At 64.8% G+C, this 21,645-nt stretch overlaps 1 protein-coding gene across 3 annotated transcripts; it reads left to right on the plus strand.

Moving 5' to 3' along the window:
• The first annotated feature begins 5,129 nt into the window (after positions 1–5,129).
• Positions 5,130–20,292, plus strand: CHRNA4 (cholinergic receptor nicotinic alpha 4 subunit). 3 transcript variants are annotated; one of them, XM_032257016.1, is made up of 6 exons: positions 5,130–5,393; positions 6,680–6,831; positions 9,205–9,249; positions 9,598–9,707; positions 13,216–14,590; positions 17,652–20,292. In XM_032257016.1, the coding sequence occupies exons 1-6, from the start codon at positions 5,321–5,323 to the stop codon at positions 17,775–17,777; spliced, it is 1,881 nt and encodes a 626-aa protein (XP_032112907.1). In that variant the 5' UTR covers positions 5,130–5,320; the 3' UTR covers positions 17,778–20,292. The 3 variants fall into 3 exon arrangements, with proteins under 3 accessions (XP_032112907.1, XP_032112908.1, XP_032112909.1); XM_032257017.1 differs by lacking the exon at positions 6,680–6,831 and having other exon boundaries at positions 5,327–5,393; XM_032257018.1 differs by lacking the exons at positions 5,130–5,393; positions 6,680–6,831; positions 9,205–9,249; positions 9,598–9,707 and adding an exon at positions 10,127–10,142.
• Positions 20,293–21,645: the final 1,353 nt, after the last annotated feature.

Here is a 21,645-nt window from a genome sequence, read left to right on the forward strand (position 1 = left end):
GACAGGGAGCTGGGAGCACCAGCTGGGGACAGGGAGCACAGCCGGGGGCAGGGAGCATAGCCAAGTAAAGTGAGCACAGCTGGGGACAGGGAAAGATGGCCGGGCAGGGAGCTGGAAGCACTAGCTGGGGGCAGGGAGCACAGCCTCGTGGTGCATTGGGGAGCACCTGGACTCAGGTGAGGCTCCAGGAGGCCTCTCTCATCCACAAGGGTACTCATGTATGGGGAAGTGCTGGCGACCTGGGGGCTCAGGTGTCACCGCTCACTCACGTGGCTTTTTGGTTTTTCCCGCCTTGGAGGAACAGGGTAGGAGGGACACAGGCCAGGCTCAGGTGAGCAGCAGACTCAGGTGCACTCAGGTCTCACATGGGGTGTGAGCGACTTCGCCCTGCAGAGGGTTTTGGTCCTCAGCCCAGGCCCGACTCTCCTGGTAGCAACAGAGGAAATGGAGCCAGGGCCCTGGGGCCCCGGCAGGCCGGGTGCACTTTGTCTCCAGGGGTCCCCATGGCAGGACTGGCATGGAGGTGTGCTTGGGGAGCACCACGTGGTGAGCATGACCCCCCCAGTCCAAGGGAGGGTGAGGAGGCCTTGCCAGACTCAGAGGCTACAGGATGGAGTCACTCCCAGCCCGACCTGATGGATGAGAGGGAAATCAACGTGGTGAGAGCTTCCGGGGCCCCAGTGCCTCTGCTCCCACCTGACCTGAGCCCTCCTCAGTCCTCTCTGGGGCCATGACTCCCTGCAGACGTGGGCCCTCACTCTGGGGAGTGCTGAGGTTGTTGCCGGCGACAGGCCGGTCTGGGCCAGCCCTTCCTTAGCCCTTGGACGGGCGTCTACCTACCCGTCCATGCGGCCACCGTGGCCCAGGATCCTGCCTGCCAAGCCCAGATCTGCCCTCAAGGACTTGTTCTGTTGGCAAGCAGGGGGCAGAGGAGGCCAGCAGTGCTCAGACGCATGACGTTTGGTGTGCAGAGTGCCAGGAAGACAGTGGGGCAGAGCAGGCATGGGGAGCACCAGGCTTCCCCTTTCTCTCAGGGTGCTGGGTGGGACAGAGTTTTCACAGAGCAGGGTAGGGATGGGCGAGGCCCGCTGGAGGAGGGGGAGGCCGGGGGGGGCTATGGGAGCACAGCCAGGGCCCCCTGTCCTGTGGGCTGAGCCCATGGCCCGTCCCAGCACCTTGACCCGGGGCTGAGGTCCTCCTGCCTGCCTCAGCCACCTCTTGTGTGCCACTCAGCTTCAGCCGATGCCCCCACTGCTCTGCTGCCACCTTTACTGCAAATCCTTGGTTACCGTGGAAGTATCCTTGGGGCAGGTAGAGGGCAGTGAGGGAGGGAAAAAATTCAAAAATCGTCCAGAGCCGTGCTCCCAAGGGATTTGCTTTCCACCCTAGCCAGTAGCAGCCTGGAGTTGGTGGTGATATTGGTGGGGGTGGGGGTGAGGTGGGGGTAGGGATGGGGGTGGGGTGAGGTGGGGGTAGGGGTGGGGGTGGGGGTAGGGCGGGGGTGGGGATGGGGCGGGGGTGGGGTGGTGACATCGGTGGAGGTGGGGGGCAGGGCTAGAGTTGGTGGTGACATCAGTGGGGATGGGGGCAGGGGCTGGCGCCTGCAAGGGCCTGGTTGTGCCCCCGCAACCCACCTGAAAGCCCCCTAGGACAACTCAGGCCAAGGAAGACCCGTGCCCCCAAAGCTGGTCTCACTGGACTTCGCATCTGGAGTTTGTTTTCTTTGAAGCAGCAATTTCAGGAGCAGCAGAGGCCACGGCTGGGGTGTGGAGTAAGAATCTAATTCAGCCTCGGCGATTGCTGGGTTCCCACAGCCAGAGCTCTCCAGCGGGCGCAGGTGGGAGGGAGGGGCTGCAAAAATTAATGAGTTGGACCCGATTAATCTTGCTGCATTAGCAAATCCAACGGAAAGCCTCGGGTTTGGACCAGTGTGTGAGCGTGCGCACTTGGCCACAGGGCTGTGTCGCCCGAGGCCTGAGCATCCAGCTGACCCAGCCTGGCCCCTGGCTCCGGGATAGACAGGCCCGCTGGCTCTGGCTGGGCTCTCTGGGAGAACTCACCTGCGGGAACCCACCAGGGCCAGCCACTGGCTGGAGAGCACTTGACCCCGTGGAAGCCTGGGCCTGCTTTGTTAGAAAAGCAAAGAGGTGACAGAAATGGCAGAGCTGGCTCTGCCTCAGAACCTCTGCCAGGCTCCTGCCGAGAGGCCCATGGTCTCTTTCCCTGCACCAACTCGGGGAAGTTCCAGCCTCTGCCCCAGACCAGGACACCAGGCTAAGCCCTGGCTGGGGTGAGGGACCCTGAGCCTCCACATCAGCCCTGGGCCAAGTGGCTTTGAGCTGACATTTCTCAGGGTACTTCGGGGCTGCCTGCTTCAGAGCTGCCCAGCAATGGCTGTTGGGAGCCACAGATTTGGGGGCCCCATCCCAGACTGAACAGTCTCTGAGGGTGGGGTTCCAGAATCCTGAGTTTAAACAACCCCCCCACCGCCAGTGCACGGCTGGGTGGACGTCCGTGGTCCTTGGGGCCACCCTTCCACATGCCTCCTCCTCTGGGGAGACTTCAGGGATTCACCCAGCTCACCACCTCCCCGCTCCTCTCTGACTCCAGATAACCTTTGGAGGAGGCTTCAATTTTCACAAGTCCAGGGAGCTCAAGCGCAGGAGCACGGGCGTCCTCTTCCCAAAGGAGTCTTTGGTTTGCCACGGGAAGGCGGGGCACAGCGCCCCTTGGTGTGGAACACATGAGGTGGGCATCACTTTACCAGCAGGAGATGAGCCCCGTTTCATCTGGCTGCCAGGTCGCAGAAACAATAACCCCGTTCCCAGGGACTCCAGCAGGGACCGCAATATGGCCGGCCTCTCCACTGACAAAAGAATGTGAAATTGCTCTGCCAAAGGCGTTTGCTCTGTGAGGCCAAAGGCAGGAACTTTTCACCAAGGTGGTGCCTGAACCAGAGGGCAGAGTGTGCTCCATCCCCTTTGGGAGCCGCCAGCCTGGCCACCTCTCCATCCCCTTCCTGAGCAGGGAGCCTCCTGGGCTGTGCCAAAGGGGGTGGGGTGGGATTCTGTGAGTGAGAGGTCAGCAGGCTGGCCTCTGGGGGGCCTCAGGGGGGCTTTGTTCTTCTCCCCTCCCTGTTTGCCAGCTGCTTGTTCAGCCCAAATTTCCATCCAGCTTGGAACCTTCTAGTTCCTGGCATAGAGCTGCCCATGGGGACGCTTAGTGTAGACCAGAAGAACCAGGGGCTTGGGGAGAGTAAGGAGAGGGGTCCTTCCTTGGGGGGCTTCAGTCTGCCTAGGGAAATAGGACCTTAGGAAACCACTGAGAGCTGGATCTGCAGGATGCTCTGAAGGAGAACCATCAGCGGGGCGGGTGGTGGAGACCCGTGGCTCCAGGAAAGACTGCAGGAAGGTGGGCTTGGGGTCTCCCAGGAGGCTTTCCCCGTAAGTAAAGGCAACTCAGCCCAAGACTGCATCTGAGGCCAGCGGGAGGCCAGGGTGCAGACCCTGCAGCCAGGTGCCTGGGCTGGAATCCCACTACTGACTGTGTGAGCTTCAGTCTCTCTGCACCTTTGTTATCTCTCTGGTAAAGTAAGGATAACTGAAGAGCCTGCCTCGAAGGGGCTGTGGACGTGCAGGAGGTCCCTGCATACAGCTTGCTTGGGCCAGCGCCTGGGAAGGACACAGAAGCAGGGCAGTGCGGTCAGGCTGGCCAGTGCGCAGAGGCTGTGGGTTCTGAAAGCGATAATTGTAGGCACCGCCCAGAGTGGACAGACAGCTCTGCCCGTCCCAGAGCAGGTGTGTGAGGTGCACGAGCTCAACCTGGAACCAGGAGTGTGGGAGAGGTGGGCAGGATCAGTGGCTGCTGGAAGAAGCTGGGGGAAGGAGGGGGAAGAAGGTAGGGGGTAGAGGCAGGGGAGATGGGAGGGGCGATGGGAGGGGCAGGAGCTGCGGCGGCCCCAGACCTGCGCTGGGGTGGGGGTTGCTCCAGGGGAACTCCTGACAGACAGCCCCCTCCCCCGACCAGCAGGCCTGCAGCCTTGGAGGGAGGGTCACGGGCCCCTCCAGCCCCTTCAGCTCTGCCTTCCGTTACCGACGGAAGTCTCTGTTTTTCGGGGGGTCCCAGCTGCAGAACCTGAGGCTGGGCCAGGGGCGCGGCTGCGGGGATGCGCGTCTGATGGTTCTGCAGAGCTGCGCCCTCTCCTCCTGCACCCAGATTCTGCCGCACAAGGCACCCCTCCTCCAAAGCACCTGCTGCTCTGTGGGCGGCCACCTCGGCACCCACTTGAGGGCGGGGCCCCTCCCTGGAGGCTGTGCGCTGCCTCTGGGGCGCCCCGTATTGTTTAAGGCCAGTCCAGGGGCGCCTGGCGTTGGCTCTCCAATCACCGGGCGGGAGACCCAGTTACTGCCCCGAACCCACTGCCCCCAGAGCGGAGGATGGGGGCGTGACCTCATGGCACACACGATCCACAGGACTCGCAAGCCGCACACGGGAGGGGAGGGGCGATGGACTCCGACCCCAGGCAGGACCTCGAGGCAGTGAGAGGTGGCCTCGCAGGGGGCGGGGTCTTCCTCCCCAGAAGGCGGGCGCAGGGCCTGGGCTTCCTCTGGACTCCTTGGGTCCCAGCGGAGGAACCGGGGCAGGCGGGGGCTGCGGGCGGATAAAGTGGGCGCCTTCCTGAGCGGGTCGCCGGGGAACAAGACCACAGACGCGATTTTCAGACTGCAGACAGCGGCCGGGGCGATGGAGTTGCCCAGATGCGTGAGGGGAGCCCCTCCTGGCGCTCGGATCGCCCCCGATGCGCGCCCCGCCTCGAGTCAGGCAGCGGCCGAGGTTGGAGATGTGGGGAGCGAGGCCAAGCCGGCCAGGACCCCCCAGGCGCACACAGCGACCACGGGGTTCCCATCCCCGGCTCAGGCACGTCCGTGGAGGACGAGGAAACTTTACCCCCGCCCGGGGCGAGCGCAGCCTCCCTGTCCCCCGGGAGCGCGGTCCGTCCCCGCTCAATCTCCGCTTCCCCGGCTCCCTCCTCCCCTCCCTCCTCCCCTTCCTCCACCCCCTCCTCCTCCATCCCCTGCTCCCCCTCCCAGCCGGCTGAGGCGGGCAGGGCCGGGCGGGGCCGCGCCACGGAGCCCACAGCCCTGCGCTCCCGGCCCCGCCGCCGCACCGCGCCCCGCGGGAGAAGCTAGCGAACCGGGCCCGGCGGCCGAAGCGGCCCGCGAGGCGCAGGGGGCATGAAGTTGGGCACCCGCGGGCCTCGGAGCCGGGGCGCGGGGGAGCCGGGAGCCGCCCGCATCTAGAGCCGCGAGGTGCGTGCGCCATGGAGCTCGGGGGCCCGGGGGCGCCGCGGCTGCTGCCGCCGCTGCTGCTCCTGGGGGCCGGCCTCCTGCGCGGTAAGTTTCGGGGCGCCGCTTGGGCCCCCTTTTGTCCGCGTTCGGGTGGCTCGGGGCTCCCGGAGCCGAGGGAAGGAGGCTCCTCACTGCGGTCCCCAGCGGCGGGTGCGCGCAGCGGGGCGGCCGCGAGGCTCCCCCATCCCCGGCGCACGGCCGACCTTCCCCGCGGGCTGGGCCGGGCGAGGAAGGGGTTAACTGCCCGCGAACGCCGAGGGCCGGGAAAGGGGGTTTCCGTGGGGGCGGGGCGGGGGATTCCACGGCCGTTTCGGCGTTGGACCCACAAGCTCCAACTTGAGCCGAGGTGGAGCCCCCTTCTCCCTTCCCCCATCCTCGGCTACATTTCCCCAAAGACGCCGGTGCCCGCCTCCTCCGGTTTAGGGGATCAGAGGGGCGGCCTCTCTCCTTGGCGGCCCCATCCACCTTTTCTGCAGGAAGAAGAGGTCGGGGGTGGGGACTCTGGGCTGGGAGTCAGGGGTCCCCGGGGGCGTAGAACTAACCCCTCCCAGGGTCCTGTCGTCATGGCCGAGCGGGACCCAGCAGGGAGGTGGAGGTCTCCCCCTCCGCCCCAGCCGCCCCGTGTGGCAGCGCTCAGGACAGGTGGGGAGTGCCTCAGACCTGCGGCGACCTGGGACAGAGATGGACCCTGGGGCTGTGCTCCTCCAGAGCCGCCCATCAAGGGCGTTCTGGGTCCGACCAAGAGCACAGGCAGGCTGGGGCACGGCGGGGGCTGCATCTGAACAACACTCCTCGGGCATCAGGGGATGGATGAACTACAGGAGGTGCCGCAGGAAGCAGAGCTTTTGGGGGCCGGATCCTCCTTCCCCTTCTTCCCTCTCCCTGCCTGTCTGGCCCCGATGCCCTGTGCCCGTTCCGCGCTGTCGTTACACCGCCCCCCGCAACCCCGCTGACTCCCAGGCTGCTAGAGGCGCAGCCCCTCCCTGGAAGTCGGTGTGGTAGGAACCCACACAGTGCTTGGCCCATCCACTGTCTGGTTTGATGGTGGGGGCAAGGTGCTGGGAAGGCCTCCGTGGGCTGAGGGGTCTGGGAGGCTTCCCCAAGAGAATCTCAGTGACAACCGGGGTGGGGGAGAGGCCAAGGGAGGGCAGCGCACGACACGCCAGGCACACGCACAGGTCCTGCGGTGGGAGGAGCTCATTTGAGGAGCTGAAAGGAAGCGGGCATGGCGAGCGTGCCTGGCAGGGGGCTGGGGCAGCCTGGACAGCTCCTGGACAGCTCCCGGCTCCTTCCGGCCTGCACCTGAGCCCTTGGCCGGCCTCTCCCCACAGCCAGCGGCCACGTGGAGACCCGGGCCCATGCGGAGGAGCGGCTCCTGAAGAAACTCTTCTCTGGTTATAACAAGTGGTCCCGGCCCGTGGCCAACATCTCCGATGTGGTCCTCGTCCGCTTCGGCCTGTCCATCGCTCAGCTCATCGACGTGGTAGGTGTGGGCGCAGCCATCGCACGCTGGGACTGAGGTCGCCCTGCAGAGAGCACCGTGGTCTGGGTGGGCAGAGGGGACACGGCCATCAACACTTCCCATGGTTGTGAGTGTCCCGCCTGGCCTGGTGCACCAGAATGGCAGCCGCCAGCTCCCCCCCAACTCCACCAGAGCCCCAGCCAAGGGTTGGTTCTGAGCATCCCAGCCAGGCCCTGCCCTTTCCTCCTCCTTGGCAGAAGCACTCCACATGGCCAGGTTCTCAGTACAGGGCCTAGGCACCTTCCGAAGCAAAGAACAGCGAAGGCCTCACTTGCCAGGTCTCCAAGCTTGGGTCTGCTGCCGAGGGAGGAGCCGCTGGGTTTCGGGAGAATTTCCTCTTTGGGTGCCGTGCGTGTTGGGTAACCTGGGGCCTGTGGCCCTGTGAAATGAGGTGAGAGCTGCTTCACTATCCCAGGCTGACTGGGCCACACCAGGGCCTTTGGGAGGTGTGGGGGGCTGCGGCCACATTCCTGCGGACAGGCTGCTCAGTGGTGGCACCTGCTTGCGCAGGGCCTCGAGTGGAGACTTCGGTCAGCCAGCCCCGTCCAGGGTGGGCCACCCAGACCCCCACCCTCAGTGTCCTGGAACTGCCCCTGAGTGGCTCCTGTGGAGTGTCCCTGGCAGAGGCCCAGGCAGAAGACAATGCGGGCTGCACAGGCTTGGCAAGCCTGCTGAGGTTTGCAAACACGGCTGCAAAGTGGTGGCTGGCAGAGGCGGCAGCTGGCAGCTGCCCAGAACTGTGGGCCTGCCACCCCACACCTGGCTGCCTACCTGAGCTCAGGGCTTAGTCCATGGCTCCCTAACCACCGCAGAGCCCCCAGTTTGCCCAGGAGACATTGAGGTCCGGAGCATACCCAGCACCAAGGCTCCCACAGCTTCCTGCCTCCCTCGCCACCCTGCAGCTGGCTAAGGACATACACCAACACACACAGCTCCTAGGTGCTGGCCCGAGGCCGAGGGCCACTTGTGTGCAGAAGGGGCTGCCTCGTGCCTCGCCCACTGCCCATCCCGCCAGGGCCTGGGGCTCGCTTGTGCCCCTTTGCAGGCTCCTATCCGTATTGTGGATGCCATCACCGGGGTCCGTCCCAGAGCGGAGGGCTTGTGAGCTGCATGTGTGGGCTCAGGCCTCAGGACTGGCTGCAGGGAAGGGTCTGGAAGCCACGTCGCTTCCCACCAGCCTAGGCCGAGGCTGAGCGGTGGTGACGCATATGGTGCTGACCTGTCCTCCAGCTTCAAGGGCACCAAGAGTGACGGCTGCAAGGGGGCAGGGCACTGGGCAGGCAGCCAGGGCTGGCCCCAGGAAGCAGGTTCTGAGGACCCTGGAGCTTCCGGGTCCACACAGCATGTGGTCCTGAGGGAACGTGGTCCTGAGATGAGGTCCTGAGGGGAGATGTGGTACTGAGGAGACGTGGTCTATGCAAACATGGTCTTGAGGGGGCGTGGCCCTGAGGGATGTGGCCCTGTGGGGACGTGGTCCTGAGGGGATTGTGGCCCTGTGGAGACGTAGTCCTGTGGGGACATGGTCCTGTGGGGATGTGGTCTGTGGGAACCTGGTCTTGAGGGGATTGTGGCCCTGTGTGATGTGGTCCTGTGAAGACGTGGTCCTGTGAAGACATGGTCCTGAGGGAATGTGGTCTGTGGGGACATGGTCCTGAGGGAACGTGGTCTGTGGGGATGTGGTCCTGTGGGATGTGGTCCCATGAGGACGTGGCCCTGTGCCCTACGGGGACACGGTACTGAGGGGATGTGGTCCTGCGGGGATGTGGAAGGAGGCGGGTGGGGTGGGCTGGAAGGGGATGGGGCAAGTGGCCCAGCTGCACACAGTGACCTTGAGTGACCCCAGCTGTGGTCCCACCAGCACAGGTCATGAGGCACAGTCATGGAGGGGCCACCCTGGACAGCAGTGGGACCCACGGATGTGCCGGGGCAGCTTTGCTGGCTGTGCGTGCCCATGTGGGGGGCCTTGCTGCAGAGGGGCTGCCCTGAGGGCTGGGAGGGAGCTAGGCAGGTAGGCAGAAGGAGGCTCCCTGTGCCCGCCACACCTGTCGTAGCTAGGAAGCCTATGAGGCCGCCGACCTCCTCCCAGTTTTCTGCTGGAGATGTTCACAGCCTTGTCCCCACAGCCCTAGGTCCCCTCAGGGTCCCATCCTGGGCTTGGTGCATCCTTGCAGGGCACTCACCCCTCCAGAGGTCGCCTGTCCCCCATCCTCGCCCTCACCCTGACCCTGTCCTTGTGCCGGTGCCTGTGGATGAGGAAACCCAGGGCTAGAGAAGGACACCCCAGGGTGTCCCAGCGCTGAGGGGTCAGTGGCCTCCTTCCTCTGTCTACTCTAGGACGAGAAGAACCAGATGATGACCACGAACGTGTGGGTGAAGCAGGTGAGTGGGAGGGTGCTGCCCCATCCTGGCCCTGCCCCACACCCCTGCCCCCTCCCCCTGCCCCATGACCCTCCCTCTGCCCCATGACCCTCCCTCTCCCCCATGACCCTCCCTCTGCCCCATGACCCTCCCTCTCCCCCATGACCCTCCCTCTCCCCCATGACCCTCGCCCTCCCATACCCCTCCCCTCCCCCACACTTTCCCCTCCCCCACACCCCTCCCCTCCCCTGCACCCCTTCCCCTGCTGTCTGCTCCAGCCCTGCCCTCATCATGCTGCCCCACCCTGGCCCTACCCCGCCCCCACCCTCCCCCACGACCCTCACCCTGCGGCCTCCCCGTCCGCTCCAGGAGTGGCATGACTACAAGCTGCGCTGGGATCCAGCTGACTACGAGAACGTCACGTCCATCCGCATCCCCTCTGAGCTCATCTGGAGGCCGGACATCGTCCTCTACAACAAGTGAGTCCCCTTTGGGGCCTCGGTGTCAGGGGTGGCTGGGGCCTGCTCCACCAAGGCCCGTCCTGGCCCTTTGCAGCCTGTGCCACCCTCATCCATGCCAGCCCAGGTGGGCCCAGAAAAGAAGAAGCAGGAGCAATGAAAAAGTTGGGGGGTTGAGGAGGGAAGGGTCCCCCAGGCCAGCAGAGGCGGAGGGCATCGCCAGGTCTCAGCACCGGACCTTCAGAGCCTGAGGGTCTGAGTGTGGCTGTGGCACCCATGCACGACGTCCCTGCCGGCCCAGTCCTGAGGCCTGGGGCTGCCTCCTGACCCTGCTGTCTTTGCCGGAACCCTTGATGGCTGCAGGAGAACCCTTTGGGCCGGAGTGCTTTTCACAATCAGACCCCATCCCTGGCTTTCTGGGAGAACAGTGTGGGTCGCAGGGTGCCCTGGAGAGGAGCGAGGAAGCCCCGACGGCTCCCATATCAGCAGGACCGCTGCTTCCTCTGCATGCTCCAGCCCTGCCCAAGACAGACGGCACGCCAGGTCCCCAGCAAACAAAGCCTCGGGCTGGGCCAAGCCCGTGTCTGGCTCCTGGGACCCCAAGCTTACGTCTGGTCACGGAAATGGATTTTCTGTGCCTGGAAGCCAGGGCAGCATTGCCAGGGATTGGCCGTGGCAGACGCTGGCCTCCAGAGGCTGCTGTCCTCCGGCCTGTCCTTCCCGAGGACCCGTGCCAAGGGCCTTGCGCCCGGTAGTCGGCGCTCTCTGAGCTGAGTCCTGCGGGGACGGTCTCTGGTCACAGACTTGGGGTCTGGGTGTGGCGGGGCCATGGCTCCCACAGACAAAGCAAATGGAAGCTCTTCCTCCTCTCCCATCGCAGCCATCTGCCCACAGCCCCTTCCAGGCCCTAGGGCACCCGCCTGACCTATAAACGCTGCTGTGTGATTAAGAACCACTGGGCTCCTTTTCCAACTCAATTGATCCCAGTAATGGCCGTGGGAACGGCCGCCACATGTGGAAGTAGCTCTGGCGCTTTTCCCGGGCGCAGTGCAGGGGAGGTCAGGGGTGAGTGGGCGGCGGCCTTCCCTTAGGACAGGCTCCCTGCCCCTGCAGGCCACCCAGCGACCCGGCTCCCGCCACACCAGGCCCTAGCACCGAATCTACCTCTGACTCACAAGGACGTATTTCAGGGAGAAGTGGAAACGCCCCAGAAAGGGTTGGGCCAGGCAGAGAAGCAGCTCTGGGGGCCTGTATGCGGCACCCCAGGAATGCAGCCTCTCAGGACCACAGCCCCCACTGTGACCTCAAACCCCCAGGACCATAGACCCCCAGGACCACAGCTCCTCTGGAATGCAGCTTCTTAGGACCACAGCCCCCCAAAGACTGCAGCCCCCACCAGGTTCACAGCTCCCCGAGGACCACTTCCTCCAGGACCACAGCCCCTTAGGACTATAGCCCTCCAGGACCACATTCCCCGCCAGGACCACATTCCCCGCCAGGACCACAGCCCCTCAGGACCATAGCCCCAAGGATCACAGCTCAGGAGAGCGGAGGCTGCTGCTACCCCACGTCCTCCTGTGCCTCCTCCCCACCATGGGCTGCAGGAGGTAGTGAAGTGACCCCAGCTTCTCTTTGGGGCTGTGGGGGGGTCGTCACTGAGGCTCCCTCTGGACAGGACCTGGGGTTGTTTCTGGGGCAGCAGATGGCGGAGGCTGGTGGCTGGCCAGGCTGCAGGGCAGGAGGCCTCGGCCCTTCTCTGGGCTTTGGCCACCCCCAGCTGGGGCCCTGCTGTCCACTTGGGGCTTCTCTAAGATTGGTCTTTTGGGGCAGGAGCCCAGAACTCTGTGACCTGGACTGGGGTGGTGGTGGGGAGGACAGCAGGTCTTAGCCACCCTGTGTGCCCTGGAGCGGGAACCTGGACCTGCCGGGCTGGGCGGCTCCTCAGACCCTGCCTGGGCACAGGCGGTGAGTCCAGGACCGGCTCATGGGCGGGGGCTCATCCTCCCGTTTCCTGTGGTGCCGGCAGAGGACCCTGGAGGAGGGGGCCCTGCCCAGAGCGGTGCAAGCAGAGGACTGGGTGGCCTGCCCTGTTCCCAAGCTCGGCCCTGACGTCCCCTGCTGGGTGTGTGCCGAATGGAATTGTCCCCGTTTGCCATGTGAGAAGGTTTGAATTTGTGCCCCAGAAGGTGGGGGCGTTGGTTGTTGGAGAGACGGCTGGGGAGAAGGAGGAAACATGAGCCTGACTCCACCCAGACTGGAATAGGTAGCAAGGCACTGCCCCAGCCGGAGGGACTCCGGGCTCAGACCAGGCTGTGGGGCACCGAGATGCGGGCAGTGGCTCTTGTGGTCACCCTCCCTCCTCAGTGTGGCCGAGCTGCGACCAGATCAGGGGCAGAGGCTTGGCACCGAGACCGTGGGGGCCAGGTCTCCTCTGTGACCTGGAGGGCAGAGCTCCAGCAGCGGCAGCTCCTCTGATGGAGGGTCCCTGGTGGTTGGGAAAGGGTGGAGGTGCAGGCCCAGCCCCAGGACTCATGTGCAGGCAGAGGGAGCTCAGGGAGCAGTGGCCAGCTTTGCCCAAGCACCTGGGGAGGCCCTGGTCTTTGCAAGCTCTCAGGAAATGGGGCAGAGGAAGGATGGGCAGGGGTCCAGGCGCTCAGCAGAGGTGGAGCAGAAGGTGTCTGGCTGGGTGGCCGCTCCCCGGGACACACCCTGCCCTGCTGCCCTCCGTAGGGCTGAGCTGGGGATGGAGAAACTAACGGGGCCTCATCGGCGGGGCCTTCTGTGGGGCGGAGGTGTCGGGTGCTGCCTCTGAAGGCTGGCTACCTCAGCCCTGAATGCACTCCAGCAGCACGCCCCACCCAGCCAGGCTGTCTGTGAAACCGGGGCTGGGGCTGGGAGCTCTGCCTATCAGGAAAGGAGTGGCAGGTGCACCAGTCCCTGGCTCTGTGGCTCCGTCGTCCACCTGTGCCTATGGACAGGACACCCATGTCCCCCAAGACAAAAGAGAGTCTGGAGCCAGTGGCTGAGACATGGCCCTGTAGCTGGGTGGTGCGCATGCAGCCCCTCGGCAGCACCCCCGCGGCCCCGGTGTCTTCATGCTCACACATGGGAGGTGGCCTCCAAGTCCTTGGGTTAACGGCAGAAGCTGGGTGAGGAATTCCCATGGTGGTCCGTGGTACTGCTTGGAGGGGCAGGGGTGTGGAGATGCCATGTGTCCCAGGGGAGGTGCTGGGAGACTAGCCCCATCCCTGCTCCGCTGGCGGAGAAGAATCAGCAGCAACGGTGATGCTCTGCCATGTGTCAGGCGCTCGTAGGCCCCTTCCTGTTGTTCAAACCCCGTGCTGCCCCCAGCTCAGGGATGCCAAGCCAAGGCGCGTGAGTGAGAGACGGGCAGTGTACCCGGGCAAGGCTGCCAGCCTTTCTCTGCCTCTGTGACGCGAGAACGCCTCTGTGTGCCGGCGCGGGGTCCCAGCACGGAGGCGGCGTGGGTGTGGACGTGGTCTCACCCCTTCGCTGTCTCCCTGCCCAGTGCCGACGGGGACTTTGCCGTGACCCACCTGACCAAGGCCCACCTGTTCCACGACGGGCGCGTGCAGTGGACGCCGCCGGCCATCTACAAGAGCTCCTGCAGCATCGACGTCACCTTCTTCCCCTTCGACCAGCAGAACTGCACCATGAAGTTCGGCTCCTGGACCTATGACAAGGCCAAGATCGACCTGGTGAGCATGCACAGCCGCGTGGACCAGCTGGACTTCTGGGAGAGCGGCGAGTGGGTGATCGTGGACGCCGTGGGCACCTACAACACCAGGAAGTACGAGTGCTGCGCCGAGGTCTACCCCGACATCACCTACGCCTTCATCATCCGGCGGCTGCCGCTCTTCTACACCGTGAACCTCATCATCCCCTGCCTGCTCATCTCCTGCCTCACCGTGCTGGTGTTCTACCTGCCCTCCGAGTGTGGCGAGAAGGTCACGCTGTGCATCTCCGTGCTGCTGTCGCTCACCGTCTTCCTGCTGCTCATCACCGAGATCATCCCGTCCACGTCGCTGGTCATCCCGCTCATCGGCGAGTACCTGCTGTTCACCATGATCTTCGTCACCCTGTCCATCGTCATCACCGTCTTCGTGCTCAACGTGCACCACCGCTCGCCGCGCACGCACACCATGCCCGCCTGGGTGCGCAGGGTCTTCCTGGACATCGTGCCGCGCCTGCTGCTCATGAAGCGGCCGTCCGTGGTCAAGGACAACTGCCGGCGGCTCATCGAATCCATGCACAAGATGGCCAGTGCCCCGCGATCCTGGCCCGAGCCCGAGGGGGAGCCCCCCGTCATGAGCGGCACCCGTAGCCGGCACCCACCCTCGCCGCCCTTCTGCGCGCCCCTGGACGCGCCGGCTGATCCCGGGAGTGCCTGCAAGTCGCCCTCCGACCCCCTCCCCACTCTGCAGCCCCCGGAGGCCGAGAAGGCCGGCCCCCACCCCTCGCCAGGACCCTGCCACTCACCCCACAGCACCCAGGCCCCAGGGCTGGCCAAAGCCAGGTCCCTCAGCGTCCAGCACGTGTCAAGCGCCGGCGAGGCGGCGGAGGGTGTCCTGCGGTGCCGGTCTCGGAGCATCCAGTACTGCGCTCCGCGAGACGATGCCGCCCCCGAGGCAGATGGCCAGGCTCTTGGTGCCCTGGCCTCTCCCAAGGCCCACCCGGCGGAGCTCCCACCTCCAGACCAGGCCTCTCCGTGCAAATGCACGTGCAGGAAGGAGCCACCTTCCACGTCCCCGAGCGCCACGCTCAAGGCCCGCAGCACCAAAGCGCTGCCCCGGCATCTGCCCCTGTCGCCAGCCCTGACCCGGGCAGTAGAGGGCGTCCAGTACATCGCAGACCACCTGAAGGCCGAAGACACAGACTTCTCGGTGAGTCCCGCCTGTGGCTGTGCTGGGCGCCTCTGGCCCTGATGCCCTCTGCTCCCGGTGAATAATCAGGAGCTGGGCCCAGGCCTCAGGCCACTCCGCCTTGGGGTGTATGGTGTGGCCCCGAAGCAGCAGCCTCTTCTCAAGTCTGCTGCATGGCCGCGGGTCCCAGGCTTAGCGGGGCAGGTGGCCCCGAGTGGCTGCAGAGGGTGGATCCCGGGGCCCCCGCCGGCTTTGGGACACAGAGGCCTCGGCAGGCGGCAGGGCGAGGGGCTGCAGGCACCGTCCTTCCAGCAAGGCACAGGGGCACACTGGGAACTCCTGCCCAGCGATACCCGCGTCCCCAGAATGCAGTGAGGTGCTGCCAAGGCACTTTCCCCAGGGCGCACCTGTGCCTGCCCCGTGGACCTCCCTGGGTCCCCTCTGTACCTGGGATCTGGACACAGGGGGCTCAGAGAAGATGGGATGGGATGGCTGGGGGCCGGAGAGAAGGATTCTGCTTGGGACACAGCCCCAAGCCCATCAGCCCCAAGAGGCCAAGCTGGGGACGGGCAGGGGAGCCATGGGCTGGGGGCAGAGCACTGGCTGCTGCTAAGACCCCCCGGGTCCTGGGCCGGCCCAGCTGCCCTCATGAACCAGGGAGTGCCCACACAGGGGCTTCAGGAGCCGAGGTTTCTGCTAAGTGGCAGCTGCGTCCGTGTTGCCTGTGGCTCCACACCCTCCAACCCAATCCACGCAGGAGAGGCTGGGCCGAGCCAGCTTTGCCTGACCCCAGCAGCAGACGGCCTCCCTGCTCCCTTTTGCAGACATTTGCTGCCTGCCATGCGGGGGGAGGCTTGGGGGCCAGGGTCCTCAGACGGGACAGTGGGTGACGCACGGAGGCAGCCGGGGGTCTCAGCCGCCCAGCCCATGATGGTCACAGCGGCCACTCCGTGTCTGTCCTGCCCGTCCACCTGCCCTCACTGGCATCTCCCGGCTGTCGTCCTGGTGGCAGGCCTGGCATCCTCAGTGGCTGCCTCCATCTGAAGGGGCCACCTCCGCCAGGGCCCTGGGGTGCCGTCCGCAATGTGCTAGTCGGATGTGTCTGGTGCCTGCCCCCCACAGCCGAGCAAGCCCCAAAGTTAGGAGCGTGCCCCACACCCCTGAGAAGTGAGGGAGTCTCTCGCCCCACACAGCCACCTCACTGAGTCCCAAGAAGCTGAGAAGCCACCTGCAGGTTCCAGAACGTTCTGTGGTCGTGAGAGCAGCCTGGAGAAGCCTGGGGACTGTGCTTTGCTCCTAGCTCTTGAGGCGAGAGGCAGCTGCTCCTGGCCATGCCGCCGTGGAGTCTGATGCTTTTACACTGTTGATCAAAGCCACCCCGAAGCCGGCAGTAGGTCTGAGCCTGGCGGTCAGCAGGGCCTGGGCCCCTCCAGCTGCCTTCTGGGGCCGATAGCTGCCGCTGCCTGACCTGGTTCTGGGCTTCTGGGGAAGCAGAGCTGACTTCACAGGAGCCGGCCTCAGGGACAGAGGGAAGGCTTTGGTCTGCGGCTCCGTTTCATCCTCAGGCGGATGGAAGGTGGCGGGCAGAGCAAGGGAACTAAAGGCGGATGGGAAGGAGCGGGCGGGCGGCTGCGTCCCAACTCCCCAGAGCCGAAGCCTGGGGCAGGGTTTTATTTATAAGTGACCCCATTTGCCTTAAGGCTTCCCGTAAATAAATACGGCCATTTTGGTTCAGTTTATATGATCAGGACACCCGGGGTTGCTGTGAAAAATCAGAGCAGACACCCCCAAAGCAGGAGGCGGCACTATCCCCACAGAGGCCAGGCGCTCATGGGCACTCCCCCTCCCACATCTCATCATCCACAGGCCTGGGACCCACGACACCCTCGTGGCCTGGCCCAGAGGCAGCTTGTCAGCCAGGGGTCGGCTCAGGTCCTTCCACACAGCAGAGCCGGGGGCGTGGGATGGGGGAGCCTGGGGCACGGGACGGGGTACCAGGGACAGGGCAGTGGCCGGTGGCTTGAATGCCTTGGGCTGCCCACAGCAGCTGCCTCAAGAGTGGCTTCCTGACTCCAGGCCTGACCAGGCCACGGCCTCTGCCTTCCCGAGGCCTCTGCCCCCCCGAGGCCTCTGCCCCTGGGGGTCACTCAGGGTGGGGCCCCCTTGCATCAACCCCAAGACTGTGGGTTAGATGCGGGCCTGGAGCGGGGCGGCCTGTGCCAGGACTTGCTGTCCCTCTTCAGCTGTGTGACCACAGCCAGCCCTGACCGCTGTGCGCCTCAGTATGAAAACCGGACAGGCCAGGAAGGCTGGCGTGAGAGGCCACAGATGGCGGCGGCTCTGCAGGCTCCGTGTGCTGCCCCCGTCCACCCTCTGGCCCCGGGTCTCCCCACCGCTGTGGAGCCATCAGCTGCAAAGCAGCCCCGCCTGGGCCTCTGTGTGCATGGTCAGGCCCAATTATCCCGGTACCCGCAGGCTCCTGGTCTCACCTGCTCAGCCAGGCTGTGCCCCCACCAGGCCCCATTTCCCATCTGCAAAACGGAGAGGGGACTGGGCCTCCGTGGTGCCCCTCCCAGCGCTGGTGAGCTGAGAGCAGACTCCTCACAGGGTGTCTGAGCCCCCTTCCCACGTGTCCCGCCCAGCCAGGCCACCTGCCGAGAGGTGGGAGCACGCAGGGCACGGTGGGGAGCCATCTCCATCTCTGCACAGGGGTCTCCCCAGCCAGAGTTCCCAGGGTTCCTAGGTCCTCCTGCCCCACCCTGCGCTGCAGTGATGCTGCCCCGCAGAGCACTGGCTGGCTCTTCATGCACCCCGATTCCCCCGTGGTGCAGGTGTGTGCGGGATGCCCGGGCAGCCTCTCCATGCACCCCGATTCCCCCGTGGTGCAGGTGTGTGCGGGGTGCCCGGGCAGCCTCTCCACGCACCCCGATTCCCCTGTGGTGCAGGTGTGTGCGGGGTGCCCGGGCAGCCTTGGCTGCCTTGGGTGGAAGGTGGGAGGGAACGAGCTGCTGCCGGTGGTGCCGGGGTCCTGAGCTGCCCCGTGGCAGCCGGGCCTGCCGCAGTGACTGGTCTGTGCTTGCAGGTGAAGGAGGACTGGAAGTACGTGGCCATGGTGATCGACCGCATCTTCCTTTGGATGTTCATCATCGTCTGCCTGCTGGGGACCGTGGGCCTCTTCCTGCCACCCTGGCTGGCCGGCATGATCTAGGGCAGGTGGGGGCCTGTGTGGCCTGGGCCTGTGGCACGGGGTCGGCGGCCGTGTGGCTGGCCCAGGGCTGTGCTGGCTCCTCCCGGGACTCTGCGGGGCCATACGTTCGTCCCTCCTGTGGTGTCTGCTGTTAAGACGGCCGTGGACAGAGATGCAGCCTCTGGGGAGATGGAGTGTGGAGCTGCTTCCGGTCGGGCTGTGGCCCCAGGAGGCAGCAGCCTGAAGTGGTGGCGGGGTCAGCACCTCCTCCCTGCAGGACTCGGCCCAAGTCCAGTTCAAGAGTCTCCTGAGCTTCCCTGCAGATGGAACTCACTACCCCCGGTCTCTCAGGAGACCCAGCCACGGACCTGACTGCCCCAAGGAACCCTCTTCAGCCCGGTCTTCTGGAGGCCTGACGGCGTCTCTCGCCCGCCACGTCCTGCGCCTGTGTGACCTCAGCCTCTGCCCCAGGGCCCTTGGGCCTCTCTGGTCCCATAAGGGTGAGCCACTGGCGCTCCAGTCTTCTTTGCTAGGAGTGGGTCCAGGCAGGGATTGTGTTCTGCTGTGTTTTGGGTAAGTTACCAAGAACCCGAGTGTTGTGCCCAAGGAGCCTTGGAGAACAGAGTTTTGTGGAGCTGGTCCCGCTGCGGGGAGCTGGACGGCAGGGTTCTGAGGAGACAGGAACACCCAACCCCAGAGAGCCCTGAGACCCGGGCTCTGCCTTCCAGCGTGGGGCCAGGCTCGGTGACAGGTGTCCTGGGCTCCATGGGATCTCGTGGCTCCCATCCCTGTGGAAACTTGTGTGCTCTGATTTCCCTGGGCTGAAAGGGTCCCCAGTGGAGCCCAGACCCAGGCTCTGGTTCCCTGGGGACCCCGAGGGTTTCCGCCTGGGTCCACAGCCAGGAAGATCCACCCTGGGCTCCAGGTTTGGGAAGGACTCCCTGTCACAGTAGCTGTGAGGAGCTGGTGGGGGCATCCCTGAGGACCTTCACCCGGCGGGTGCCAGGACCTGTGGAGCAGGAAGCCCCTGAGAACCCTTGTGGGGCTTCCAGACAGGCCTGTCCCCTCTGTCCTGGCAGGGCGGGCAGAGCTAAGGCCATGCCCACAGATGGGGGAGGCCTGAGGTGCTTCCGGCCATGACCCTGGAGCCCTGCAGTGCACCCCCTAGGGATGGCACACTGGCAGCCCCGTGTCCCCAGGTGCCCTGGGAAAATGTACTTCCCCTGAGGGTGGGCACAGGTTGCCCCACCCCACCGTGATCCCAAGGACTCAGAGGGGTGGGGCCAGGACAGCGTGTCCCCTGCCCAAGAGTGGCACTGGTTTGGGAGGAGGGCAGTCAGAGGAAGCCTCCCGCTGAGTGGTCCAGATTCCGCCGCCCCAGACCCCATCCAGCCCTGGTGGGGCTGCAGTCGGGGCCTTCGTCCTGCCGCGTCTCCTCCCTCTGTCCCCGAGCCGAGCTCTCCTGGGGCAGGGCCTTGTCAGGAGGTGCCTAAGAACAGAATAAATAATTCAGTGAGGCTTGGAGCTCGGCATGCTGAGTGCCCAGGAAATGCCGCCACATCCCCAAGGGCAGTGACGTGAATGGGGAGGAGACTGGGGCCCATATGCCCACATCTGCCTCTGCACTGCAGCTGGTCATCCCCACCCCCAGGCGCCTGTGACCGGGCTGCTGAGTCTGGGGCTCTTGTGCCAGGAGTGGGATGCAGAGATCCTCATGCTGAGTCCTGGGCATCCTCAGCCCCCCGGCCCTTCCTGGGTCCCCTGGGCATTCAGGGCCCCCATCTGCCAGGCTCTGACTTCCCCCTACTCCACCATTAGGCCCTGCTGCCCCTCGGCCAGAGCTCCTAGGGTGCAGGGAGACCCCAGGCGAGGGAGGTCATCCAGGGGCCTTGGAAGCTGGCAGGAGACACAGGTCTCCGAGGAGGGAGGGGATGCAGATTCGGATGTAAGATGCCCAATCCGAGTTGCATAAGCAGATCCAGCTGCCAGATGTGTGGGCAGCTGTGGGGAGTGGCCCTGGGGTGCTGGGCCCAGCTGCGGATGTTCTTTTCTGGGTCAGGGTGACTTTGGAGTGGCTGTGACGCTCCTGCCGGGGGCCCTCCTGCTGGGGGCGGCACTTGCCTGGGGGAAGACCCCTTTCACTTTATTCTTCTTTTCTGAGGCTCAAAAAAAAAAGAAAAGAAATCCAAATAAAGCACCATGTTCCCACCACGGCAAATCAACCTCAACAACAATGTTGCTGTATTTGCTTCCAGTGGTGTTTTTTTAAATTAAGGTAAAATTTACGTATGGCGAGATGCATGCTCTTCCGCAGAGACCCCAGCCCTTCCTGTCGGCGTCCCCTCCCCATCTGTGGCTCTGACTTAAGCATGGCGGATGGGCCTCTCCGGCTCCCGACCGTCACGGAGATGGAACCCTGCTTCCGAGCGTTTGACGTCCTGCTTCTTCGTCGTGTGACTTGGTGTCGTGTGTGTCGTAGCTCATTGCTCTTTGTTCCTTTGTTCTTCTGTCTGAATAAACTGAGGCAGTGTGTCCAGCACCTGTTAGTGTTAGTGGACTCTGTTCCCAGCTGTCGGATGAGGAGCGGAGGTGCCCGTGTGTGCCCAGGTGCAGATCTGTGTGGGTGGTTGGTCCCTCGCTCTGTCTGTTATGTATGTGTCTTTATTTTCTGCATATGTTAATGTTTTGACATCTTTCAGACCCAAGACTGCTCCTCCTAGGGCCAGTGAGCTCCCAGCGGTGGAAAGCTTGCCTGGAGCACACCTTTGCCAGGGCTGTGTCCCCCGACCCCCATCAAAGTCTCCCGCTAAGCCATTGTTTCCCTGCCCTACGCAAGCCAGGACCAGGCAGAGGAATGCAATACTGGAGCTCAAAGCCTGGGGGCTGTTCACGCGCCTGCCCTGTCTGTCCCAGGGGAAGCCCCAACAAAGGCCCTGGGCCACCGCTCCCCAGCCCCTCCTCCCTCCCGACCCGCCTGGTGCTTTCCAGGTGGGCCTGCCGGGCATGACGTGACCCCTCCTCTTGGGAGGCACGATAATCTCTCAAGGGCATCGGCCTCAGGTTTTCACTCCATCTCCCGTATACGTTGGGGCCGGGCCCAGGACACTCAAGGGCTGCTGGTTAGCAGGTACCTCTGGGGCAGAGGCGGCTCCAGGCTTCTAACGTGACTGTGCCCTTCCACCTTTGCCCCAGAAACGCTGGGTCAGGCAGCACACACAGCACCTGAGGACGCCAGCCCAGCCGGCCCCGCCGCCGACCGGGTGGCCGCAGAGCCCAGACGCTGGCCCGGGCATTGGCAGGAAGTGCCTGGAACGCTCACAGTGTGTGCACAGACCTGGATGAAGAAAGTGCCGCTTCAGATGTGTGCTGTGCTCTGCGTCTGTGTTCAGTCTCTTCCACTCAATCTGCAGGGAACGCTGCGTGCAGACCACACATCTGACAGTCGCATTGTTGGGGCTTTGCAGTGGGCTTGAGGCAATAATGCCAACACTTTCCACGTGACTGTGCCGTTGACCCGCCCACCGCCTGCAGACCGGCGCTCCCGCCGCGCTAATCCTGGCTGACATTTCCCGGCATTTGCCTGCCTCGCGGGGTAATGTACACAGCGTGTGTAAGAATCCTCCGAGGCATGACAAGGCATTTTCTTTCACAGACGGCATATGTGTGTACAGCCAGCACCGGGAATCCCTGCCCAGCCCGCCAGCCACAGCCCGCCCAGGTCACCCACCACCCCCGCCTGGCGCTGCCGGGCCCTGTGTTCTGTGCGTGGTGGACGCGTCCGTCGGCCCCGGAGCCCGGGTTGTCGCTTGCTGTGCGGCCGCTGCACTGCGGGCTCCCCAGCCTGGCTTACCTGTCACCAGCTCGGGGCAGCTGGGAACAGACTTGGCGC

This window comes from Sapajus apella, unplaced genomic scaffold, assembly GCF_009761245.1.
Source record: "Sapajus apella isolate SASKATOON/1434 unplaced genomic scaffold, GSC_monkey_1.0 scaffold96, whole genome shotgun sequence".
NCBI lineage: Eukaryota > Metazoa > Chordata > Mammalia > Primates > Cebidae > Sapajus > Sapajus apella.